The sequence below is a fragment of the Pleuronectes platessa genome, chromosome 5 (genome assembly GCF_947347685.1).
Source record: "Pleuronectes platessa chromosome 5, fPlePla1.1, whole genome shotgun sequence".
In the NCBI taxonomy this organism is placed as follows: domain Eukaryota; kingdom Metazoa; phylum Chordata; class Actinopteri; order Pleuronectiformes; family Pleuronectidae; genus Pleuronectes; species Pleuronectes platessa.
Window position 1 is genome coordinate 8479334 of NC_070630.1, and position 27548 is coordinate 8506881.

General features: G+C 43.3%; 2 protein-coding genes across 4 annotated transcripts in view; both read right to left on the bottom strand.

Moving 5' to 3' along the window:
• Positions 1-1688: 1688 nt before the first annotated feature.
• zbtb16b (zinc finger and BTB domain containing 16b) lies at positions 1689-21509 on the bottom strand. The gene is made up of 7 exons (XM_053423559.1): positions 21370-21509; positions 18975-20208; positions 16355-16452; positions 13982-14068; positions 6524-6694; positions 5253-5420; positions 1689-4230 (listed from the first exon to the last, which is right to left on the bottom strand). The coding sequence occupies exons 2-7, from the start codon at positions 20123-20125 to the stop codon at positions 4001-4003; spliced, it is 1905 nt and encodes a 634-aa protein (XP_053279534.1). The 5' UTR covers positions 20126-20208; positions 21370-21509; the 3' UTR covers positions 1689-4000.
• Positions 21510-26137: 4628 nt separating this feature from the next.
• ncam1b (neural cell adhesion molecule 1b) overlaps positions 26138-27548 on the bottom strand; it is a 68217-nt gene continuing 66806 nt past the window's right edge. For all 3 annotated transcript variants that reach the window (XM_053423522.1, XM_053423521.1, XM_053423523.1), the window contains one exon: positions 26138-26975. In XM_053423522.1, the coding sequence (XP_053279497.1) occupies positions 26855-26975 (121 nt within the window). In that variant the 3' untranslated portion in view covers positions 26138-26854. The remainder of the gene's footprint in view (positions 26976-27548) is intronic.

Below are 27548 nucleotides of genomic sequence, written 5' to 3' on the forward strand. Positions count from 1 at the left end.
CATATTGTACCTGGAATGAAGCGTAAATTGTCCCTGTGGTGCGACGGAGTGAGCTGAATTTGAAGCATTAGAAAACAAGGGTGCGTAATTATTGTAAAGACAGACTGTAAACACTGCAGGCTGGAATTTAGCTGAGGGGGTTGAAGTCTTACAGCTAGAAAGCAGAATACACAATTAAACAATCACAGCATACTCAGCTATTTCTTTATGGGCAAATGAAGAGGTTAGAAAAGAATCACATTAACCTGCTAAATCCCAAAGGTATTGGCTGAACTTAAAAAACGAAATATCATAAAACGAAATGTACAGTAAATGCTGGCAGTACTTGAAATTAAGAGGTCTCCCTGTCACTGTGCTGGGAGCAGGAGCGGACCTGAGATACCGTTTCTTAGCTCCTTTCACATCTGGAATTAAACCCAGGCCAGCTGTGGCTCTGGCTGAGTGCCATCAGGGGTCACCGCTGAGCCTGGAGTGACTCCAGCTGTTTGCAAGAAGCCCAGATGACACAGAAACTCTATAAACAGCTTGAGATTGTGAATGTTTGTGGCAGGAGCCAATAAACCGTTAAGAGGGATCAGTGGCATTGGCTTTGTCCAGATGATGGGCAGAGCCGCTGCAGAGCTGTAAAAGTGAAATGTTGAGGTTGAATTCAGGCCTCAGAGGCTGTGGAGAGAGGAGCTACAACGTGCAGCACTGATTCCCCGAGGGATACAAGAGCCCTGGGTTCATTAGTGAAGTTTCTCTTCTGCATGTTGAAACATTGATGCTTAATTCATTTGAAAAAACTCGTTAGCCTGCCAGCAGGGCAGCCTGAGCCGTCATCTAACGGTAATGAATTAAAGGCTTTTAGAAAGTAATGTGTAAAAATGGTTGAAATACATTGAAAAAATAATTGGTTATTGTTAGAATAATTGACTAAAGGTGATACAATTTGATAATAATGTATAAATGGTTTAAACCATTGACTTTAATATAAAGAAAGACGACATGATGGCTCTGAATTTCCCACGGGATTAATAGGGTATCCATCTATCTATCTATCTATCTATCTATCTATCTATCCAAAGGTAATTATTGCTTATTGATATTATGGCCAAAAATGATATCAAGATACAAATGCTCATCAGTTGATACCGATTATCCCCCTGATAAATGTCACATTATTATTTATTTTCAGGTTAAACAAAGTTTTGCTCCTGATTGAAGGTTGTGGTTTAAACGCTAAACGGACAGAGAATGACAACACATTTTTTAAGTTTGACATTGAGCAAGTATGTGTTATATCTCCTCACTGTGCTTACACAAAGCATAGGCATTAATTATATTGAGACATATATTGGACTTTTGTTTTAGTGATGTTGATGAGAATAACATGACTAATGATATTCTTTTATTGTTTTTTTCTGGGCAGACTCTGGGTTCAAATGACACCATTGTCACAAGATGGCAGTGTTTGTATATACTGTATATTCCAGCTTCTAAATAGTGGGAGGAAGTGTCATCCGTCCTTTAAACATTGAAAGTAAAGTTGCATTAAAAAATCATCCTAACAGTGTCCACTTTATTGTAATAAACGGCGTTAAGTAGCTCGTAGTTAAAAAGGGGTTAAGATGTGTGTGGATGAAGGGCTGAGTTATAAGAGGCTGTAGGGCTCATCAGATGAAACTCAAGGCAAATGAGACAGGATGCATAAAATAGTAAATTGTTTTATTTTAATTTTTTTTATACCATACCACTGAACACTGACGCATACAGAGTTTGTGCCTGAATCCACACTGAGAAAACACTTTCACACACTGTGTTACAAAGCTGTAATGGAGAGGGATTTTACTGCACACATGGCAAGAAGAACAACCCTGATTGGATACCAGGTCGAGCTTTGATCTGGCCCTGAGGTAGACAGACATTGACATAATCTAAACAATGCTAATCACATCCTTCTAGGACACATCAAATAAAAGGACATCTGCATTATCACAACATAGAAAGATCAAAGAAAAAACAATTTTCAAACAAAAGTGCTCTATTTCTTTTGGTCCACCGAAGAAATCCATTTATAGTGCATGTTCATGTAGAGTAGATACAGTGAATGTGTGTTTTCATGGCACTGAGTGTTGGTGGCTACTTAAGAAGGCATCGGTAATGCCCACATGATGCCAAGATTTGCTATACACACTTTTTTTCATCCAAATATCTCAGTCCATTTTCACTTTGAAGGAAACGATTTGAGACAAGCGTGTACGTTTACATCAAAATTGCTTGGAACTTGCATCAGAGTATCGGCCACTATCACACTATGTTGCTTCCAGTTGCAATGTTCAGACAAAGTGGATCTACATGGCAGTCTATCTTTAGTTAAGTAACAATAAACAAACACCCAGAAACAACTACCAACAGCACAGACCCATGTACTCAAGCACATTGATGCTCTACTTATAAAAGAGGCACAAGGGAGGGATCTTAATCAAATCAGAGACTTATAAAACACACACTTTAAGATGTTTTCTCAAATCATACCAAATGTAAACAAATAGCAAATTACTGTAATACAAAAATACAACATGTTTAATTCTATAAGGCCTGTACTAGGCTCACATAAGGGGATAACATACCATGACAGTTGTACATTACAGCTACACTACGACTGACAATAACCTGCTCATAGTGATTCAATGTCAGAATTTTCTTTTCATGTTTTGTAAAAAAAAACTACTTCTTTTAATCTTTTCTTCAAGAAAATTCAGAATCTGTGGTTTTATAAGACATCTATATATCATTACCGATTAAAAAACTACACATAAAAGCCGCGTTGAGGCTCTTCGCATTTTTTTACACATTGTTTGACCATTTAAAATATGATTTTATTTGTTAGAAAAATTCAAACTTAAGATTGGGAGAATAATTTGCAGTAGGTTTAAAACAAATGGTGAAAAGTGAGGAGAGGTAGAGCTCGCTCTACTAGATGTCATCCCAAGAGACGCCGACTGCGTGATGAAAACCAGCACATATTTGGTAACAGATAAACAACATATAAATAGCAAAACCTATTACATTGCAAGAGAAACTCGCACTGTGAGCCGGTTACCTCGGAACAATAACACCCACTGCAAGAAAGACAAGGCAATTAAAGAGATCAAGCTTATGAGGTCAAAACGTGGCAGCCATTCAAGTAAAACATGCAAAAAAAATAAACAACTCCAAAATAAAAGTCCAACAGCAGAAAATAAGACAAAAAAAACAACAGAGTAGTCACAGGAAATTAGGAGGGAAAGTGTCGCTAAGTTCAGCCAATCAAGCCTTTGTGGAATTATTTTCAACATCTACTGCACAATCATAGAAGATGACTCGTGTCTGCTTGACGGTTCGGCAATCAATCCAAAAGCTCCTGCTACAGACGAGTCAGCTGTCACAGCCATTGTGGCATTGATTTTAACCACAGTGGATCCATTAGAGATAGTTGTTTATTATATGTGAGAGAGAGAGAAATGTGTGTGTCTGTATGAGTGAAGTCTTCAGGAAACTGTCAATTCTCAAACGGCTCCTTTTTCTAGTTTTTTTTTTGGGGGGGGAAGAGACCAAAGATTTCCTCCTTCTGAAAATATGATAATTTGGGTAAACTGAGTCTCTTTGGACTAACTTTTTTGATTATCAGTTAACATTTTTCAGTTTCCTTGTTTCTCTGTAACAATAATCAAATTGCTGAGGAAACAGATTATTATTGGGAGCCCTAGTGTTTGGACCAATTTTCATTCATGAATCCTTATCAGGTAAAAATCGTTTATCTCCCACTGTGCCATCTTCCCACAATGCATTTTTCAGTTTAGCCAAAAAAAGAGTCAGATCTTTTTAAGCCAATAAAGACACATTTTTAGCTTTCACAGCTTTAAAAATCAGCAACATTGAAGTTTTTAAGGTTTTCTCCCAACTGTGTGTGCCTGTGTGTGTGTGTGTGCGCCTGTGAGTGTGTGTCACACTGTGCATGGAGGGGTCCAAGTCCTGCTCAGACATAACAGACATACAGGTAAGTCTTTTCTATCCTCCAGTCTGCCGGCACGTCCTCGGGTTTGTGGCCCTTCATGTGCTTCTGCATGGAGGCCAGGCTCGGGCAGAAGTCCTGGCAGATGGTGCACTGGTACGGAGACGCGCCGTTGTGTGTGCGCAGGTGCTTGATCATAGCAGAGTAGTCTCTGGACCGCTGGTGACACAGCTTACACTCGAATGGCTTCTCACCTGAGAAATTCAGCAATAAATCATTAACCTTACACATAGAGCCAGAGGCCTGTCAGGTGAAACACTAATCACCTCTATTTCAGCCCACTCGTACACTGGGGTGTGTGTTTGTGTGTGTTTGTTTGTGTGTGTGTGTGTGTGTGTGTGTTAGCTGATTAGACCTATATCAGTTGCGTTTACTTTGACATTAGGTATTAATCAGTCAGTGTCATCCACCGCAAACTCAGTTTATCTTCGACCTAAGGACAGTAAAGTAAATAAGTAAAATAATCTGAAGGTAAATTTACCTACTGGCACATTTAAATTATATTATTTAATTGATTAATAGCAGTTCTCTGTAACAGTCACTTTCTTCTCAATTCAAAAAGCTTTAAATGCAGATAATCCATTAGAATTCGCTGTCTAACCTCAGGGTCAGAAACATTTTCTATTTTTAAAACTCAAAAAGTAAACATCTTGTTGGAGATTTTATCTGTAAAAATATATGTTATCTTTCGTAATGGAAATAGTCAATTTATTCCTTTTGAAACTGGACATATTTATTTTGTAAAAAGACTCAATTATTTTCCTAAATGATTGTAATTCTTCCTCAAACAGGTTCAGGTGTAGGGACAGTTTTCATCTGCATATTAAAACACATTTAGTTGACAGCAGCAGGACAGACAGTGTCTGTGGTATTGAGTCAAAATAAACTACATTGGCTGTGTTCATATTAATGATGAAACATGTAACCCAGTGCAACAGTGCAGCTCTTTGATGTGTTTTGTATTACAATGAGTTCTGGGGCTCAGAGGACTGAGATGTCAGGCTTTGGCTGTAAAGACAATATTTGTTATTAGGATCAATTGATTATTTGTCTTTTCACAGGATTCATCTGGTAATTGATTTAGTGTGATTAGGAATATTCCATATGTTTCACATCCTTTTAATTCAAATAATTAAACTACTAAGAAAATCAACCCGATAGCAGCACCAGTACAGCGCAGACCCTGCTCTCCTTTATGTATGAGTGTGTTTCGTACCTGTATGTACACGGTAGTGTGTCTCCAGCTGGTGTTTGAGGCTGAACCTCTTCCCGCAGCCGTTGCACTCGTAAGGCTTCTCTCCTGTGTGGATGCGTTTGTGGCCCCTCAGCGTGCCATCGTCTCTGAAACAGCTCCCGCAGAATTCACACTCAAACGGGTGATCGCCTGAAAACACAGTTGTGTCACAACAGCGACCACGACACCAGCTCAGCCCATTATCTTGACAAGCATTAAAGGCTGACACTATGGCGGCACGACATGGTATGGCGCATATGTAGCTGCATAGGTCAAATAGTCACACGGCCATTTGTGCACACGCATATCAAGAAGGGAAATAAAGTGCTTTCAGACGTTGCTAATGTTATGACACAAGGACACTCCTCTTGGCTGTCTGCTAATAGCTAATAAAAGCCCCCCGGGCTTGGGCTGCTCTGTTCTCTATACTGTAGTTAATCTATTTCTCTCCTAGGCTGAGGGTTTGACTCATCTCCAATGACCTATGTGCCTCATTATCTCAGTGTCCACAGCAACAGCCAAGTCAGAGGATACATTGCTCTCCTCATTACAGGCCGAATCTCCCCAATCCCCCACCCCACTATGGAGCAGATGACATTTACAAAATGTTACTTCCAAGCAGAATGGCATACAAACAAGATACGCTGCCATGGCCAAAACTCCCTTCACTTCTGTCTCTTCACATCAATTATGTATTTCTCCTGTCTAGACATCAAGCCATCCTGACAGCTGGGAGTGTTATTTAAGGTAAAAGAAGAAAGGGGGACATCTTTTCAGTAAATATCTCTCTGTCTCCTGCGGCACGAAGACTCACCCTCGGTAGAACACACACACGAGTCATTTCCATTTGCTTTTCCTTCAATATTTATTTGGGTTTCCTCTATCATTTCGGGTGAACCACACTAGAACTGACAGCCGTGAATTGCAGAAGCCCAAAGGCTGTCTAAGAACCCAAAATATAAACAGGATGAAATTGCCCAAAATATGCACCGGCCATAACGGTACAGTGCTGTCATCAGAGAGGTGAGTCATCTTATAGAGAAGGAAAAAGGAGGGTGGGAGAGGATGCATGCAAATTGAGTAAAACCTCAAAGCCAACAACCTAAGGAAATCAACCCAAATACAAAAATAAATACCTCCGTCTTTCTCTTTCTCTCTCGACGTGTGCATGCGTTTCACATCGAATGTTTATGTTTTGTGACAGGAGATAGCGCTACAGACGGCGATTGTGATGCAAATAATCGGTGTCTTACCCGTGTGTGATCGCAAGTGTCTTTTGAGGGTGGTGTGGCTGGGGAAGGGGCGCTCACAGTGGCTACAGATGTAGCTGTGCATGCCTGCATGGACCTCCATGTGCTGCTGCAGGGCCTTCTGGGTCTGGAAGCGCTTTGCACACAGCAGACAGAACACTGCCATGTCAGTCCCTGGAGAACGCACAAGACACAGACGCACAGTTATTTCAGTACCATACACAGACAGGGCCTTAAGTGGGGAAACTGGGTCACTTCAACTTTGTGTGAGTCCTCTGAGGGAAAAGCTTCTTTCAAAGAGCGAGTGCCTCTACCTAAACCAACTCTCCTAAAAGCCCACAGGCACTTTCAACTGTGAGTCTTTATGCATTCTATTTTAAACCATGAAAGTCATTGTTTTCTTTAAGAATTTCCCACACAATGCACAGCATGCCAATCACACAATCAATGGCTCCTTCCTGGTGTGTTAGATGTGTAATTATTCTCTTCATTCCCCATCAGGAGTCAGCTCCAGTCTGTGAAGTCCTCTGTCTCTGTGCTCAAAGAGCGGCTGATAGTAGCTCCACCCTAAATGATGCCTACACCATGTGCTCTGTGCAGAATGTTAAGTAGTGATATCAAGCCATTAAAGGCAGGACTGCAGGAAAAAACACAATCCAGTTTAATCCTGTGTGTGACCTGGCATCTCTTTGGGGCTGCTTTCCTGTTGCACAGAGTGTGGAGAGGAATACAGATAGGGAGTCGCTGGTGGGGTAGTTTAAGTCAAAATGGCTGTGTGAAGAAGATCCATTGGCTGTCATACAGTCAACACTTGATCTACAGGCTGTGAATGCCAGAATGGATTTGAGTGCCTGCATACACAGCCTGCAGATCAAGTGTTGACGGTGTGTGTGTGTGTATTTGCCCGAATTGCAAACGCATACGGGAGGTAAGACTGGTTAATCAGCTGCATTTTGGACATAATGCGCATGTCCCGAAGAGTGAGGCTTTAATGTGAGATTATGAGGTCCTTATTTCTCTGTCTGCTCAGGTTGCAGATCATTTACAATGCTAGCAGGTCCCATTGCTCCTGACTCGGATTCAATCAGACATCTCCAGCGGAGGATCATTAGTAAACAGAGGACTGTGCCAGCACTTCATTGGAATTCAAGTGGGGTTGCTGTGTCGCATTTAAAATGCAGTCTGATGAGGTCCACTAAATCAAATCATTTGTTACTGTTATTGAAGTGCCTTGAGGCAACTGGCAATTAAATTGGAATTAACGCAGGGAAAGGGATACAGCACACTCATACTAAGAGGGAAGACACTTGGTTTAGGTTCAATCAAGTTAACAGACAAGCCTGTTCAAAGTAGAAAAGAAAAAGAAACAAATCAAGCAAATTCACATTTCAGGACTAAATCAGAAACATTCATTGTGTGTTTACTAATCCACGTATCGCTATTCGCTCAAACAAAGGCGCTGTATTAGACTTAACATTTCACAGATAAGTACATTCTGGCAGAGATGCACAAAGCCTCCTCTTAGAAAATTATAGTGCTTCTTTTCCAATCTAGTTTTGAAACTTTCCCCCCAAAATGGCTCTAATGGAACTGATCATTCGTAATCATTGACAGAAAGAGGACAGGATGAAAGACATTCCCCGATCTTAACAATCCTGCAGGGAGGTGATCCGCTGGAGTGAACTGCACCTGTTCCGCGGCTTTATCCTGTGGACTTTTGCACAAAGGTTACACAATAAGGTTCAGGCCCTCATTGACCAAGCCCATTAGTCATAGGCTACTCTCGCAACTCCCACAATCCCTGTCTTTATGCTGTCGCCTAATGACCACGGCCTTTTCTCACCCACGTATCACAATATTTTAGTTGAAAACAAAAGACAACTCCATTCCCAACGCCTCTGCACCCTCCCCACTCCCCTCATCCGCTGACCATACAGGAAATCCTTTCACTGTCTAACTAGCTACACTTTATGCCTGAGTCATACCTAACTGAAGCCAGTTCATTCTGCATAGTGCAACACTGCAGTCTGGATAATGATCTATCTAAAAATGGCTAAAGACATTAAAGAGGAACAAAAAAGCAGTCTGTGCATGACCAGTGATGTTCATCCTTGATTCACTTTAACTAGATCCTCTGGTAATATTAGCTGCGGCCAGCAGGGGGAGTGCTTTCTGTTCCAATGTGTCCAGGTTAGTGTAGCTGCAGGCGAAGCAGAGCAGAGCCCTCAACCAGCTGAATAACACATTATCCACCTTGTTGTTACTTCAAAGCTCCTTTAATTATCCTCTCTCCACTCTCATTATTAACGATCATATATTGTAAATGGCTGTTTCTGTGCAGCCAGCATACTTTGTTCTGGCTGCTGTAAAAGTTTAACAATCCCGTTTGTTTGAGGAGGTGAACCGTTACTCCCTGAGACACTCGCAGACGCTCACAGATGTATATCCTGATCCCTCTGTCACCAACAATACTGAAACTTGAGAAAAGAGATATGACAAATATTCTGTCGCAAGAATCTCACTCTTGATCTCAGGTTGACACGCAGCGACGACAGCTTCTCGGTCGTTTTAGATTTCTTCCTTTCGCAACTGATGCTGAAAATAAAAATAACAAATAATATCTTGAAGTGTAAACAACAACCTTCGGAGGCGCGGAAGTGTTTATGTGTTACTGGTGGTGGCATTTCGCCTCGCTGTGCTCTGTTAACTTTTCAAACGAAAGGGATTTGCAGTTGTGGAGTTTTCCAGTAAGCTTTGGTAATAAGTGCAGAGGAGCTTCTTTATGAGAGAATAAGCCCTAAAGTTGGTTGTCATTGCCCCCTGCTTTCTCACCCTCAACCAGACAATGGGCCTGGGATTTTAGTTTTAAGGCACAGGATGACCCCCTGACCCTTGGCCCTCAATGGGGTAAATACCATGTAATCAATGGTATTCGTCAAAGGCTTGAGAGTTGACTGAGCATTGTGTTTAGTGGGAGGGAGCCTTAACAGTGGGAATAATGATTTACTTTCAAGCAATTCTGCTATGAGGCAGAAAACATAAACATTTACTGCTGATTGTCCAGTGCACAATTAGGTTTGTAGTTCAGGACAGTTTGATGTTTTTATGCTATTTCGGCATATCTGCACAAGAGGATGTGTATGCTCATGTGATTTAACATGGTCTGCCTTCATGCATCTGCCACTTACTCAATCCAACTGAGGTGGGAGCCGGCCAGGCTCTCACGCTGCCTAAGAAACAAAACCATGTGTCTAGGCAACCAGATAGGATCATGGTCCTTGTTGGGGTGAAGTGTTCAAGCTAATCCCTTCATTCACAAATAAGCGCAGCCTGTTTCTTTTCAAGCCTCAAACAAAAGTTTTCCCACCCTGAGAATCTGGGAGTAAACCCCACTGCAAATTGAACAAGAGATTGTATTCAGTGACGCCGGCAAATCTGTATAATTTCCCCTGTGTTAATCTTAACTTGGGTGTCCACTGGCCACCAGCTACACTGATTGATTTGTGAACAATTCTCCTTTAAATATACTTAACTCTAAAGAATCCCAAACATTTAGTAATTACGATTATTATGCAAATTGTGTGCCTACATTTTATCAACACCTTCAGAAATCTGATCTGTTGAGGTACTTATTCCGGTAAATAGTGTGTGTGTGTGGGGGGGGGGGGACATCCCCTGCTGCTATAAAAAGAACAAGGAATTTCTCACAAATTACTATATCACATTATGGACGATCATGTCGATCTGGTTGAATATACAATTTGCAGACACTACAGAGGATTTCCTGAGGCCGTGCACAGTGCATATACACAGTGTGCTCACTGTCTGCTGGCTCACTGATATCAGTTAAACATACACAGTCATGCAGGCTACATTATGTGCTAGACCTCACATGACCCTGTACGTTCACACTAGTGTGTTCACGCAGACAGCTCCCCATAGATGCGGCTCGGGAAGCACATACACAAATACTACAGTACCTTAAACAACCCCGGGCTCTCATGAGCAGGCTGCTAATCTACCCGAGTGAAAAACAACCGACTCAATAATTAATGCAACAAGAGATACGTTGCTCGTGTTTAACCACCACTCCATGGACCCGCTCATTGAGGTCACGCACTGTTTCATTCGCCTCGATTCCTAGAATGTGTATGTTTTTTCTCTACCTACTGTATCACTCTTTGCATGAAAGAACAGGGCATCCCAGGGCTTTGTGTATCATGACAGCCGGCGCAAATAAACACTGGCCACACGGAGCACAGTTCATTCCAGTTAAAGGTTCGTACGAATTACAGCTGGGTATTACCGCGAGGGTGCAATATGATGACGGGCACTCAATTAGGCAAGCTAAAAGGTCTGCGTTAAGAGGGCTGTATTATAAAGCATGTATCTGAATGGACTACAGGACTGGACTGTTTAATTAGGGCTTGGACAGACGGTAATAATATTCACTTGATGAGGCAGCTCGTAATGGGTGGAAACGGTGCAGCTGCTGGGAGTACACAAAGGCAGCTTCTTCAAGGCAAAGGCCACAGGAGCCCTGTAAGCAAGGTGGCAAAATGGTCAGCCAGTGCGGGTTGAAGGATATATAGCTCGTCTCTGTGCTTGCTGTAGATAAGCTACAGTCCTGGGTTTTCCAGCATTTGAAAGCTCGTTGCCCCAGAGCCTTAACTTGCTCTGATGAAACAAACCCCTTTGTTGTGAGAGCAATTCAGAGACAGATCCATTCTTTTATTTTGGGCTCTGACAAGTAGGTCAGAGGAGACTATGACAGTGCTGTGGTGAGGAGTAAACTGCAGCACATGATGTTGTTTTCCTCTCAGTCCTGGCATCCAACACCAGCAGCAATCCTCCTGCCCTCAGGAAGTCCTCACATACCCCCTCCTGCCCCCCCGTCCCCCTCCCGTCTCACGGTCCACCCCCACCTCTCACTTTGATCTCTGACTTCGGCTACCCACGGCCATTCACCTTTGACATATCAAAACGGCTAAATACACTTTCACTGTAAACTACTCTTGCAGCCAGTGTTGCCAAATTGCTTCAGAGTATCAGAGTAAGGTCTCCCAGAAGTGGTATTATCTCCCCTCTAGAGGAGGTGGACAGCAGTGCTGCAGCTGCTGAGGTCTGACAAGTGTTAATCGGCTAAGAGGAAACTCATTTGGCTCACTGGTTATGCCACATGGCAAATTAAAGCCACGGCTGCACCACTGGCACTAAGCAGAACACTGGAAGATCACGTGTGTGTGTGTGTTTGGGATAAATAAAATCCAGGTGATGCTTATTAAATTGGAGTAGGAGCAATGTCATAATCCCAGTCACACCACATCAACACAGCTGATTAAATTACCTATTGCTCATGTCATCGGCCGTGAGAGTCAGTGAAAAGGGTCACGCGTCACAGCAGGCCGAGCTGAGATCATGACAAAATGAGGGAGTAATGCCCTCCTGGACCCTGCTCCGGATTCAGTGCCAATCTGAAACCGAGCTCTGGGTGTTTACAAGTTGGGCAGATAAGGGTAGAAACTTCTGGGCATCGCTAACACCCCTCCATGTCCATTTCCATTAAGAATTCATACTGTGTGTGCCACCTGGAGTTACAGTTACATGCCAGTGCTCCTGAGAGGGTTATCACCTTTCTACTGACAGTCGCAGAAAAGGTGTGGATTCAGACACTGTCGGGCATATGCACCGCCTGACAACAATACCACTGTTTTTCACAGTTAGATGTACGTGTCAACACGCGGTGCAAAGTCTGTCGCTACAAGCTAATGGTTTAATACTCACTGCAGGAGGCATGCTTACAGTACGAAAGGCTTTATAGGTTGTCAATAACGGTTTTATCAATGAGTGGAGTCATCAGTGCTGTTAGTTCCAGTATTAAACTGTTGCACTGTAGAGCTTTCCGGGCTGTGGCTGCGTTTTTAAACTCGCTGATCATGTCGGTTGATATTTTTATTTAACATTTATTCAGTGGAAAAACTGGGTCATTGGGTTTTGGTCCACTTTGAGATAAGATTGCAACTAACCCATTGTTTTTGTTATTGATTTAATAGGCCTATTATTTTCTCCATTTATTATTTGGTCTGTAAAATGTCAAAAAAATACTGAGAAATCAAACCTTCATAGAGCCCATGTTGGTTTGTTCCCCCAGCAGTCCAAAGATTTAGTCTCTTAATCTGTTACAACCAAAACTAAAAACAAAGAATCCAGCCAATGTTGGGATTTCTGAAAGTAGAACACTATGCTCAGTTAAAATTACCGAAATATAATTCATTTTCTATTTACTAATCAATAAATCAACTAATTATTTAAGTTACATCAACGGGCGTTAAGCCCCAAATAAAAATATATTTATGAAATCCTAAAAAATGTTAAGTCTGGTTTCTGAAGCTTTCTTTCAGAAGGTGTCAAACTATTCATGGGTTGTTCCTTCTTTAATTTATCATAGAGCTGAAAATAAACAGAGCGCCGTGTTAGCAAAGAAAACATTCCAACAAAATCCTGCTTATTTTTATTTGTTTGAATGGATTATTACTGCTTTAAGTATGTTATTGTCCTAAATTTAAATTGGTCGACTTATTTATAAACCATCATTTTTATATTTAATCAGAAATTATTTAGCGGTTCTAAATGTTATAACAATCCTAAATCAGATTATGGCTATACTCTTATTACCATTAATAATCTAAATATTTGGCTGGCTTTTGATTTTAAGCCTTCATTGGTAACACACATTTCTCCCTTTTCTATTATTAAATCTATATGACTTTATGTATTTTTTCTGACAATCGAACACTTTCTAACTTCAGAGTTATAAAGTTAAAGCTCTCCTCGGTTTCTTTGTTTGCAGAATTGATTTTGGTAGATGAAAATGACTTCAGCTCCTCGAGCAGGTTGTTCCAAACTGTAAGAGCCCAGACTGCAGAGCACCAGTCACCATCATCCAGGTTTGTGCTGCCGCTCAGCCAGAAAAACACAAACTTTAAGAAAAAAAAACATTTTGACTCATCTTAGTGCCAACTGTTAATGGCAGGTGCTCACTGGAGCAGAAAGATTTAGTTCGTTTGAGGGAAACTGGAAGAGACAAAGGGCGCTCATCTTGTTGAGTGTGTCGGAGCAAGGTAAATAACTCAGCAGCAGGTGAGGATAGCATGTCTGTGAAATGGTAACACTGGTGCTGTAATGCTTTGGCTGTGGCCAAGTGGAATGCAGAGGGTCCGGATGCCAAGAGATATTAGTGGGTGATATGTGAGAGTGCCTCCCACCTCCCTGTTGATAAATTATGGAGCATCATGACAGGAACAGTTTAACCCAGCGAGCATGACAAGCAAGTTTAAACCCACGATCACAAGCGAAGGCTTATTCACCAGCTCCGTGCATGCTGTCCAGGTTAAACATGATTTGTGTATGTGTGTGTGTGTTCAGCGGAAGTGTTAGTGCATGCACACGTTTGTTAAGTACCTGTGTGTGTTTGCCTGTGGGCTTCCAGAGCATCCTCTGAGGAGAAGGTGGCTCCACACTGATCACACATCAGCGCCTCTGCAGGAGCTGTGAATCAAACGGATGAGATGCGAATCAGACATCAACACAAACACATGCGTTTGTAATTGCAGAGTAAAGTCAGTTCATTTGGCACAGAAAGATAACACTGGAAAACGCAACAAGAGGGGAACAAAGGCGCTTCATTTCAGAAGTCGGCGGAGAGACTTGCTTGTCACACACTTGTGCTTTTCAGGTGTTAACACAAGGAAGCGAACGTGCAGAGTACAATGGAGGAGAGGGAAGCGCCATAAAAACACAACTCAGGACAAACAAAAGCACCAGACAGGGTGCAACGGCCCTTCTTCTCGACAGAAAAGAGTCGAGCTGAAGAGTTTTTTTTACCGTGCCCTGTTATCAGTCTGTGAACAGTGAGCAGACTGTCTGCCTGAGAGGCCACAGAAGGACTGGGTGTTCTCTGTACAGCAGACGCTTCCCGCCTGCGGCACATCCCTTTATCAAAAAAAAACACTTCAGAGTCAACACCCCAAATCCCATTGCATGCACTGTAACTACAGTTCCCAGTTCACCTTTGGAATGCCCTTGTCTATTCTGATGAAGACATAGAAGGGACGAGGATGCATAGAGCTCGCAGAGACATTCAGTCCCGGTCCAACACTCACCTCACACCTGCACACACATGCACACACACAGACAGACAGACACACACACTCACACACAGACACACACACACACACACTCACACACAGCTGTTTGGATGTGGGTTGGCTCTCACAGAGATGTAAATCGGTTGCAGATCCATACTGGCCCTGGGCTCATTCACTGATCTATTTTCTGCTCAGCTGGCTTTAAATGAAGTTAAAATGACTCATTAAAACACCCACAAGCTTTGGGAACTCTGAGCGCTCCAGCCTAAATGTGGTCCTCTTTCAACTCGTATGATGCCTCGACACACAGACACTGTGCCACTGTTCCCAGTGCTGCACACAATCACAAAAAAAGACCCAATTTGTTCATTTCTAAAAACAACAGCTTCTGAAAACAAACTGTTAACTCTTTTTTTTGCGACGCCGTGTTTGGTTGCACAAAAATAAAACTTGGTTGGGAGCAACACTGTAGGTACCACTGAGGCGGTGTTGTAGATCCTGATGTTGTATGACGCTGTCCAGTGTGGTGTGTTGTACTGTGTGAGATTGTGTGATAAGGGAAGAAGAGAACATAGTGCATTGTCTTGTGCAGTCAAAGGCACGGAGTGTGCTCTCATCCATAAACCATCAAACTGTCTCCAGACGCGGCTGCAATCGTCCTCCATCAAAACACTTTGTCTGGCATACCAAAATAAGAGCCAGCATCGAGCTGAATACCAAATCAGCCCATTAGAGCGGTGGAGCACTCGCTCCTTAGCAACCAGCGGGATCTAAGGCTGCTATACCGAAATACACAGTGACAAAGAAATGAGATCCATATCTCTTTTTTCCCAGTGTGTTGTATTATGGGTTGACACGTCGGGATGGGGAGAGTTTTACGCAAAAAAATTCAAATTGGGTTAAAGGTGCTGCTGTTGTGGATGTCACAGCGAATTGAAAATCAAAGTGCGTTGTCGGGGTCTGTGAGTAATGCGAGACAATATGTGTGTTTAGGGTTGTGCGGCGGGTATAGACGGGGAACACAAAGGGACGACTCAGGTGAAGTTTAAAGAGGCAGATTCTCTCTCATCTGTCAGCAGTATGTCGTTCCCGAACAAGGGACCTCGCCTTGTCTATACACATATTCTAGTTGAGGTTTCTGTTTTAGTTTCATTTTTAGTCCCTGATCCACCCCCCCTCTCTTCCTCTACCCCTCCACCCCCACCACTCCTCTGCTCCTCTTTCTCTATTTTGGATAAAGTAGCTGGGAGAGCAGTCAGGTCTGATTAAGTCTGCATTTGGGTACAGTGTGTTCCTGGACACACATCTGCGAGCGAGCCATCACACACGCTTCGGAACACTGGCAGAACACCCAGGCCTGCCGGCAGCTGATGATGTCATCACTCAGAAGGGGCAGAGCTGGCGAGCTGCCACAGTCTCCGAAAAAACACAGAAACGATTCAAACGGAGAGAGAGACTAGAGAGAAAGACGGGGAGGAGAGGAGAGGGGAGGAGAGGGGAGGGAGCGGTACATAGACCTAAGCATGGAGAAGAAGAAGGCATGATCCAAGTATTCGGAGCAGCACTAACTGGCGGGAGGAGGGGGGGGGGGGCTCTAGCATGAACAGGTGCATTTGAAAGGCCGCACTATCAAGAGGCTTCATGAGCACCGAACACTGGGAGATGAGTACGAGAGTTAGTAAAGTACCTGCGTGAGACAGCATGTGCATTCTCAGCCGCATGCTGTCCTGGAAATGTTTGCCACAGAACTCGCAGCCGTGGCCCTTCTCGTCGTTATGCAGCCTCCTGTGGAAAGACAAACACCGATGTGAGCATGTTAACAGAGACGAGAACAGAGACGAGAACAGAGACGAGAACAGAGACGAGAACACACTTGTGATGGTAAAAAAAAATTATCTAGTTTCTGCGCCTTTTTCTGTAAGGTCTCCCAAACCCAGAAGCATCATTGTCCTCGTAACAAGAGGAGCATGTTTTAATTCCGGCAAGAATCCCTGGCTGAATGCAGCATCATTAGTGTAAGAGGCCCTTGGAGTTGTGAATCACAACGCATGAATGCTAAAAGAACACAGACAATAGGATATCTGGCTAATTTCAGAGTGCAGACATACGCGTGCCTCCACCCGCCAGCACTGCAAGACACTGGGCATGCACAGAAACACACACACACACACACACACACACACACACACACCAAAGGCATGCACGCGCACTCACAGACCCAAATAACAGGCACGCACACACACTTCTCCTGCAACCGCGATGAATAGGAGAAAAGAAGATGATTCGCTGAAGCTCTGCCGGCAGCAGAACCTATCATATCATATCACACACATCCAAGCATGCAAGGCATCTGTACTGTTATCCTTATATCACCCCGCCAACAGTGGAGCAAATGGACAACAGAGAGTGCACGGACACACACACACAATTAGTACAGAGATGTCGTTTTGCACACATTAAATCCACATTTACATATTGATTTCAGTTTCCCTCCGTTTCTTTTTACTCTGCGTTTGAAGATTTGACCGGTTTTTAATGATGCTAATTTACTTGAGCATTTATGGGATTTAAAAAAAAAAGAAGCTTTTATTTTGGCGTGTTAAGCATGTGATGTATACGTTTCCTTTTTGCTCTACACTGTTAACTGTTAAAATGATAGAAAGGCAGGAATACAGAGTGAGTGTCCTTGTTGCCTCGGGGTCAAGACGCTGAGCATGTAATCACAACATTCCCAGTTTGAGCCCAGATGGAGACATTTGTTGAATTTCATTCTTCATCCCTCTTCTCTCCTCATTTCCTGTCTCCTCTCTGGTATAAAAGAAGACACTCGCAAAATATTTAATAAGACAAAAATTCCATAAAAAAGAATTTGTATCATTTAAAAAACACAATAATTTAAGTTAACTAATACTAAATAATAAGCTCATTTAACCTTGAAAAAATTTAATTGTTTTTGTTTTGTAATTTCAGCCTTCTAAAATACAATTTATATTTCAAATAAAAAAAAATGTATTAAAAAACGATGGTGTTAAAGCGTTGTGGTTTTGCAGTCTGACGCTGGTTTCAGGAGATGCTATTTTAACAACACTACAAATGTCAATCTGCAGACCAGGTGTATGCTCAGTGACCTGGTTACAGACCAGCAGCAACTTCATTACAACCTCAAGCAGCGCCACCAATGCAACTCTGTCAACCCGCGGACATCCGCCTGTCTCCATGAGTAACGCGCATCACTAAATATCCCACAGGATGCTCTGTTTCACTGGGCGGTTTCAACACTGCTCTAAAGTGGCACGAGGCTGAAATGTCAGCCACAGGCGCCGGCGCAGAGAGGCTGCGATCCTAATCATGGGTTTGCTGCATATTAGGACTTTGGGCTCGGATCATCTTGTTTGTGATGATTAGTGATGAGTCAAGCACTGCGAAGCACGCACAGTTATCAACATCTGCATTCGAGTTCATCAGAGATGGATGCAAGTTGTGTGTGTGTGTGTGTGTCTGTGTGTGTATATACCAGAACAATTTATAAGCTGACAAGCACATAAATAATGAACAGAAAAATAAGGGAAAACAACAGCGAGTCAAGAGGCACGAGTTATCCATCATGGAGCTGAAGCGTCCAGCCGGGTCCCTGCTGAGAGGCTCCTCTCTGCTGATGCAAAGGAGTGCATATCAAACAGCCGGGGAGACGGCGAGGCGCACGTCTGCACAAATAATCAAACCGAATTTCAGAAATCCGGCTTTGTAAATAAGAGCTTTATGAGACACCAAGGCCTCTTTATATCAAATCCCCACCACCACAGAGACCTGATTGAAAACTTCCCGACACGTCTCACGGTGAAGACATGAGAGCAGGTGTCCCTGAGAATAAATTAGCATATTTATTGTTGCTCCTTCAAGCTTTTAACTCTCGTAGTATTTTAACAAAACAAAAAAAAAACAGAAGAACAAGACGGATGAATTCGGCTGACACGAGTCCGATGCTTTTGTTAACGCCACAATCTCCCGCTTTAGTTTACATTCATCGTAGCACACGAGCACCTTCAAATCCCCCCCACGTCTTTTATTAGACACAACATTTTTGTCAGTTAAATTGTGTGGAGCAGTGCGTGTAGCAATGTTGTACGTTTGTTTATTTCCCTCCAGAAAAATGTCACTGACTAAACACTATGACCTTTTTCCTTTGGCTTTCGTGAGAGATAATTAGGTTTTGGATACTAATGTGAAACCATAAGATACTAAAATAGATCAGCAAAATGAGCTGCGATGTGTAAAGAATGTGGTGTTGGTCGTGTCACGTGTTTTACCTGTGCTGCTCCATGGCCTGTCTGCTGTGCAGCTGAAGACCACACTCGCCACAACACTGCTGGCCTTGGGCCTGGCCACTCTGCCTCATCCCAGCTGCAAACTGGCCCAGCCGGCTGAGGAGCTCTCTGTGCAGCAGGCCCTGGTGCAGCAGGCCGCTGTAGGCCCTCGGGTCCAGCGGCACGCCCAGGGACGGGGCCACTGACACGGACACCATCCCCTCCCCAGTGTGGTGGGAGGGCACAGAGAACATGGAGGGCAGATGTTTCTCTGTGATCCCGGGGAAACAGTCAAGAGCGTTCCCCACCACTTGAGCTCCGTCTTCGGGGCCCGTGTGCAGCTCTCGAGCGCTGGTGATCACGCTGCCTCTCAGTGGCGTCCCCGGGCCCTCGTCTTTGGGCTGGTCGGACAGGCAGCCTCCTTCCCCGGTGCTGGAGGACCTGCCCTCGCAGCTGTTAGCTTCATCCACCTGCATGCTCTCTGATTTGATATTTCTAGCAGGATCCAGGGTCGAGGCCTGGGACAACTCGTGCTGCTGGGAGCCCTCCATGTCGACGTCCAGCTTGGGGCTGGAGTCAGGAGCTCCCTCAGGGTCCGGACCAGGAGAGCTCCTGTCCGTCATGTGGTACAGTGCCAGGTGGTGCAGGGCAGTGGGGCTGGTGCATGTGGGGCCATCCTGTATGGAATGCTTCTTGGACATCAACATGTGCCTCCAGTGCCGGGCCCGGCTGTGGTCACTGTGGTCTCCGGAGCTCTGATTCCTCGCCGCCGCCTCCTCGCTCTCCTCCGCCTGGATGGTCTCCAGCACTTTCAGACACTGCTCCTCCAGGTACTCGATCTCCAGGATCTCGGCAGCGTAGAGCAGGTCGTCCAGGTCCTCGGCCGTGGCCTGGAGGGACGCGGTGTAGGCGTACTCCAGGATCTGCTGGAAGGTCTTGGGGGACAGGAAGTCCAGGGCGTACCGCAGGCTGCTGCGGTGGAAGAGAATCTCGAACATTTTGCTGGTGCAGGCCAGGACGGTGCGGTGAGCCGGGAACTCCTGGCCGTCCACGGTGATGATGACATCACACAGGGTGCCGGTCAGACGCATCTGATTGGCCCGCTGCAGGAGCGTGCTGGGGTGAGTGGGATTGTGGAGCTGGAGCACACCCATGATTTTCTGACCCGTTTCTGCCGAGCCCACGCATGAGGTGTGGCTGTGCCGCCTGGTTCACTGGTCTTCAGCTGGTTGTAGGTCTGTGGAGGGGGAGGGAGGGGGGGGGGGGGGGGTCATTAGCACCTGTCTCACTGATGATGCAAAACACATTTAATTATATATACTCACTTTCCTCCATGAACGATCAATAGAAATATATATTTTTAATAATACGAGTTACAAAACAACAAGCTATATAAAAAATATTCTATGAAATATAAACGCACGTCTGATCCTCTCACAGGTTTTAATTTATTCCTGCAACATGTTTATTTATTCTAATTAAGAACCAGAGGCAGACAACAGGTCGATGAGCGCAAAACAACCGTGTCCCTGTGCAGGTGATTAGTCTGGGGGACTCGTTGAGAGGCGGTCACGTCGCTGTAATAACGTCTGCATACTGAGAGGTGACGGTTCAATCCATCAGACTCACACACACACGCTCAGACTCACACACACGCACACACACTCCCCCACTCAGACACTCTCAGACACCATGCCCTCAACAGGTAGACCTGCCATTAACAAACGCCTCGAAGGGCTGATTAGTTCATTTGGGCTGCGCACGTCCATGATTAGACGCGTAAGAGACAATTAAGACACTCAGTTAAAAATCCCTAAATAACTTATCAAACTATGTGATCGATGGAGCGCAGCCCCGACGCCTCCCTGCTCCTCCGTGTTTGTCCGTGTTTAAAAAGCTGAATGAGGTGATGTGTGTGTGTGTGTGTGAGGTGTGTGTCTGTGTGTGTCTGTGTGTGTCTGTGTACGTGTGTGTGAGGTGTTTAGTGTTGCGCTCAGCTGCTCCTTCTGTGATGCTCGCAGGCTGCATCCTCAAGTCCCCGCCACAGCAGAGCGCATCAGGTGCACGCACGCACCTTTTTTTTTGTATTATTATAGAGACGAATTAACGCGTGTGCACGTGTGTCCGTGTGCGTGTCCGAGTCCTGAAATAAAAAGCGACAATTCTTCCAAACAGCGCAGTGACGCGATCCCGTCCGAGCTCAGTCAAGTTTGTTCAAAATCCGAAACGAGGCTGCGGACAAACTTCCCCTACGTGCACATGTCCGCGATCACATCCAGCCCCGGAGCTCACGCGCACAAAGTGTCTGATGATAAACGACGAGTTGCCCACAGAGGCAGAAGTTGACGAGAAAACACACGCACGCGCGCGATGGAAGTGAAGCGGCCACAGGTCTTACCTCCGCGCGTCTCTACCGTCCTCCGCCGATCAGCCACTCTACGTGATGCGGACACATTTCACAGTCCCCGCTCCAAACTCTCTGCTGCTCCTGGTAAGCGAATCACCAGCGAGCCGCCGCCGTCACCGCTCCGCAGGACACCTCTCACATCCGGGAGGGACCTGCCACAATAAAACACCGCCTCCTAACCACGTGTTGACGCGCAGAGAGCGGTTCTGATTTATTTGTTGAGAACTGGGGGGAGAAGGAAAAACTGATTGAGAGGAGGTGTCCAGTTTATTTATAATGGTATAAACAGTCCTAATAATGGCAATTATAATAATTGAACAACTTGGATTTATTTATTTAACCTTTAAAGGTCCTGAAGGTTGATTTATAGATTCAAGAAAACAAAGAGAGTGATGAATATAATACAAAAAATGTGTTGAAACTAAACTCAGTTTATAGTAAACGGATCTTTTGTATTCCTTTGGTTTTCTTGCACTATCAAATTAAAATAAAGAATGATTTTGAACGTCTTGAGAATGTGTCAGTCAAAATATATTCATTTCACACAATGATATGATGTAGCCTTAATGCAGCTATAGCTTGTGAAATAAAAAAAAGCTTAACTATTGTTTTAGATTTGTTGTTGTCCCTGTTCTTTAACTTGGTAGATCTAACCAGCAACACTAGAGTGGATGTGTTCTTGTTTATATGTAAAAGGTTCATATTTCTCAATATTCACTACATTTCCGGATATTTAAGTAATTATTTATTTAAAAAAAGGTGTTTCTTTAGAAGAGGTTGTCTGCTTCAATATTAAATATATCAATTTTATCATTATTGCAGATTTCTAAATGTGTTATGCGGCTTATATTGATTTTAGTACAAAGTCATAGGCCCTACTTGTTTGTTAAAAGACTTTAGAATGTTCTCTGAGTGTCTATCTCATGAAGACAGGGAGAGAAAACGTGTCCGAACAAACTTTTGTCTTTAAGTCAACCTCAGAGCTGAGAGTGCCTTTAGTGAGCGGTCAACTCTGAACAGGACGGGGGAGGGGAGTGGAACAAGGAGCCTGTATCCATTCATTCAGTCTGTTTTCTTTTGGGACTTTTCAACACACGAGTGCAAATCTGGTGACCTGGTGTTTTAAGCTGCTGACTGTGGTACTTTGTTAGCAGATCAATACATATTCTGGGATTCTTTTTTCTTTAGATGTTATTTTCTGCCTTGAGTCAAATCCTGGTAAATACAGAAACAATCCTGATCCTTTACTGTTCATTTAAAATAAGTAAAATGTTCAATAAATGTACTTAAAATAGAGATCTTGGAATAAGTAGACACATACCCACAATGTAAATGGATAAAGTGAAGTATTGTAAGTAAATTACTCACTTTTGGGGTACTTATACTTAATATACCCACATTTGTATTGTACTTTATTCTTTCACGCCTCTACGTCTATTAGACAGTTACATTGCAGATCACTAAACAAGGTATGATAAGCTGATGAAATACATTGTATTGTGCACAGATACTATTTATTATGTGGTAAAATAATTAAATTTACTTCCACCCATATCAGCTGCAACATTCCAATGCCCCTTTTATCACTAATGATAATATAATAATGTGTTGTTAAGTTTCTTTGTGTCTGTTTTTTCCAACTTACAGTAAATACAGAAAATAAGTAAATTCATCTCCTGCAAATTATTAGGAACAGAAATACTTAACAGTTTGGAAATCCAACTAAGTCAGTGTGTAACTTCCTCCTTTGTTAAGCTTAGAGGTGAGGATGTCATTGTGGAGCAGCCGGTGGACAAAGGAACAGAGAAGAGAGTAGATTCCATTAGATATCACCAAATTCTAGTGTCCTGCAGTCGGTCCATTCAGAAAGTGAAATGAAAGAGAGCAGCCTCAACAACAGGACAAAGACCCACACCTCAAAATCCAACATGAACAACTTATTTCATTTAACACAAACTGAAGTTATTTTTTAGAGACATCCTTCAGTCCTCTAACACGAACCCCATTGGGTGAAGAAGACCCTCAAAGTTGATCATAAACGTGGTGCGTGTGAAAAACTGCCTGAAAATACCCCACAGCTTGAAATGATGTGGAAGATAGAGCAAGAGAGTTTAGATAAAAGCATGATTATGATGCAACTTTAACTTTTTGCTATTTTTAAGTTAAGGAAATTAAATATTAAAACATTGCAGAACTCTCATTTACACATTTGACACGGATATTTCATGCTGGACTTTAAGCTGTAATGGAGACATATTTAAAGGTTCAGAATGTAGAATATTTAGTGTTGAATTACCCCTCACCTCCCCCTCCCCCTCCACTTCCAAACATGAAGGAGAACATGTGGCAGCCTTCAGTGGTCATATAAACTCAGGAGCTGTTTAGTTTGTCCAGTTTGAACTACTATAAAAAACATGGCGGCCTCCGTAGAGAGGACCAACTCCTGGTGTGAATATAACCTATTTAAATGTAAAGGGTCATTCTAGGGTAAAGAAAATAACAATAAGTACAATTAAGATGAGACACACTTTATATTCAATGTCTGCCCATTGATCCCTTTCACCTAAATCGTACACCGTGGACCTTTAAATGTAGGTACTGCTAATTTTACTAAAGTCAATGATGTGAACACAAATTGTAAAAGTGTAAACTCAACTCTCCGAAATATATAGAGGAATGACTGCATTCATAATACCTCCATTTTAGTATTGTACAGAGTATTATAGGATCAGTAAAGGTTCATCTTGTCTTGTTTTCACCATCACCTCACTTGTGCTCGTGTCTTTTACTTTGAAGGGCCCCTCCGGTGGGTTCCTGTGTGGCCCCGGCTGCCTGCCGCTGCTCTGACCGGCTCAGGAGACGTCATGGCCCCGAATGATCCTCATCTCTCCATCCAGCTGCAGACGGAGACGCGTCACAGGTGCGAATCCCTGTGACAGGCTGGAGGAGCGAAGTAATAACACATGAAACGATCCAGGTGCTGTTGAACCGGACACCAGGGGGAGTGTGTGAGGGGGGGAGACAGGCGCTCAGTCTGCGGGCAGGAGCCAGACTCTGTGCCCGGTCAACACTGTTGTTGACACCGGTTCTCAGGTACCGAGGGGGAGAAAATGCCACAGCTGAAATACCCCCCACCCCCAAATCCTCTCAGCTCATCAGTATTTCTGACATGAGCCTGGAAGTTTTAACTTAACCCCCCCACGTTATGTAACACATGTTTATCTGAGCCCCGTTTACTGACCCAGAGGAGCCGCCAAGACACAACCTGTTTGCTCGGTGACCTTTCTGTCAACAGTCCTGTGTCCATGACATGGCGAAAACAACACAAAATAAAGAGTGGTATACAGGTGTATAGCGCCATCTCCTGTCCACTTCATGTCACTGCACGCTCTCAGTCTTAAGAGGAGAAATAACAAATATTTATTTAAAAAGAATGGACCAAGACAGGTTTAGATTTGGAAACCGTTTTTTTCTTTTTATTCTGTAAATGGGGTTTTTCACTCAGACTGTACACAACAGATCGTCTCTGAGTTGGACCCAATAAAACCAAAAGGAGCGTCCAGAGACCAGGGAAGCAAGGTGGGAACAGAAGAGGAGTCCAAGGTCATTTAGGTCTGATACATCTCAAATCTGTCAGCGCTTCTTTTAACATTACATCAATTATTATCTAACGCTAAAAAAAAAAGAAGAAGTTTGATCTTCTGTTTGGGCGGGGGGTCACCCTGCTTCCTGCCAGTGGATCCAGAACATGTCAAGCAGTCGCTCTTCGTGAGTGAGTTAGGTTTTTTTTTTTTTTTTGCTGTTTGTTGTTGTACAAAAAGACAAAAACTTAAAAAAAAAAAAAAAAGAAGAGAGAAATTCAAAGACCACATTACAAGAACACTTGGGGAGAGAAATATAAAAAAAACGGTGTAATTATGCCAGAACAAGCCCCACAGGGTAACACTCATTAAATCAATATGAGAACTATTTGCCCCAAACAAACACGGGCACGTCTATCTGCCTTGTAGTTATATGTTATAAAGTACTGACTGAATTCATGCCAAGGCTCAAAAACACCTCCCTTCACTATAGCTGGCAATATATAGAAGTGCTGTGACCAGAGACGGACAGTTTCATACACTACACGTGTTATAATGACCACATTAGTCCATTTATCATACTTTTTCTTCTAATAATACAATATACCAAATCAAAAGAAAAAGGCTAAATCTCTCACGACGAAGCTATACAGGTTATCATAGAAACTGATGACGAGACGCTCTACTGACACACAGGCACAGTGCACAAGCTTGCAGGCAGGAATGAAAAAAGAAAATAAATCTCTGTCGTTATTTTAAATAGTACCAAAGTGCTTTTGAGTCCTTGTTTAATTTTTTTCCCGCTTCAAAAGCACGAGTCGACGCACGAAGCCGCAGCTCTGTTGTGTTCTAATGTGAGGAGGAAGTGATCGCTGTCGAAGTTTTTTCCCCCCCGAAAACAAATAACGTGGCTTATATATATTTAGCTCGAGATCACAAGACATTCGCTCGGTTCAGGGCTCCTCCACCCTCGACGGAGAACCAGCACTTTTCTGTTTGTTTTTCTCCGAATGTTTGCGTTCGGTGAGCTGCCTCATTTAACACAAATACATTTCATTAATGAATATTTGGAAGCAACGCTGTGGGAAGGCAGTGACAGACTGAATAAATTTGATCGTAAAATGGGCCAAACCGTCAACGTGTTGTGGGATTATTCCCTCCCCCCCCCCCCCCCCCCCCCCCGCAGCCGGCTCTGGGTTAATCTTGAATTTTCACCGTAGCTAATATGGTTTTAATCCAATCGTTGAACTCGGGCCTATGTTTGATTGATGCCAGTGTTTCTGGAGATGAAACATCCTGTATCACACAGAGTGAAACAATAAACCTTGTAAACAAAACAACTTTTACAACCACTTCAGACATGCAGAACAAGAAATTCACGAGACTAGCCCTCAAATTAAAAGTCAAACATAAATGAAAATGCAACAGTTTTACATTTGAGCAGTAGAACATTAAAATAAGAAAAATAATTTCTATACATAATAGTCTTTTTTTCTTTTTCTTTTTTTTTTACATTTCTCCATAATAATCAGATGCTTGTGTGTAATGACGATTTAAACTGTAAGCACGATAGAAAGTTGAGTCAAATTTCATATATTTACCAGGCGATCATTAAAATAAGAGATTGTTCATCCTTCAATCCGGACTGGTTAAATAGAATAAGAATAAAAAAATAAAATAAATCTCTTATGAACTAAAGATAAAACTCCTTCGGTGTCGTAAACATTTCAGAAATAAAAGCACAGTCAAAGTGCACTCTAACCGATCGACATGTGTGTTTTTGAATATGTAGTTAAGGGCACTGGAAATCAAAACTCCTGCAGTGGTTCTCGCTCGTCGCTGCTGCTGCCCCACAGAATGTTTTGGAACCGGGCTGGGGTTGTTCCCCCGGCCCATCATGCTTTGCTCTCGGTGGCTTTTGTCTGCATGACACTGTTGTGTTCTGCAGCGATCTCTGTCAGGGCGTTTGAAAATCCTGCCTCCTCCATTTTGACTTTCTCGTCGGAAAAAAGCTTCCTGCAAACGGTTGGGGGGGCGGGGGGAGGAAAAAGAGGAGAGATCAAAATTAGAATTCTGATCGTCTCTCTGGCAAAGAATAACAAATCCCAGCAAACAAACACAAGTTGAACCATTTACTCTCAATGACATCTTCACCCAATATGTAAGAAGACCCACGTTTAGACGTCTTCTTACATATTTCTTCACCACCTTTGACAACAGTTAGATAAAATTAAACAGATAATGAGGAACTCACATAATCCATCTCGAGACTTACACAGTCCGCACGGATGAGTTAGGTTCGACCTCAGAGAGACTGTGATCAGACAGAATGTGTTTGTGTCGACGCCCCCTGCAGCTCAGAGCAGGAACTACCACGCCAGGCCTCTGTTGTCTTTAGCACAGCGACTGAGGGATAACTCAGAGGCGTCCAGTTACTGCCTGAGACTAAATGTTATTGTCATTAAAACCAGGTCCATATCAGACATGGACTGTGTGACATCGCTGGTCTCCAGGTGTTTGATTTATACTTTATTCAGACAAGAGAGGACTTTCAGAAAGAGCCTCAATGCCTCTGGTGTATAAGAGGGA

Bases quoted from the DNA above. Each gene is read 5' to 3' on its own strand.
- zbtb16b (XM_053423559.1), bottom strand. From the start codon at position 20,125: ATGGGTGTGCTCCAGCTCCACAATCCCACTCACCCCAGCACGCTCCTG. The intron at 14,069-16,354 runs GTACTTTACTAA...TTTGATTCACAG, and splicing joins GCACATGCTGTCTCACGCAG to CTCCTGCAGAGGCGCTGATG. The intron at 6,695-13,981 runs GTACTTAACAAA...TGCGTTCTCCAG, and splicing joins CCACAGGCAAACACACACAG to GGACTGACATGGCAGTGTTC.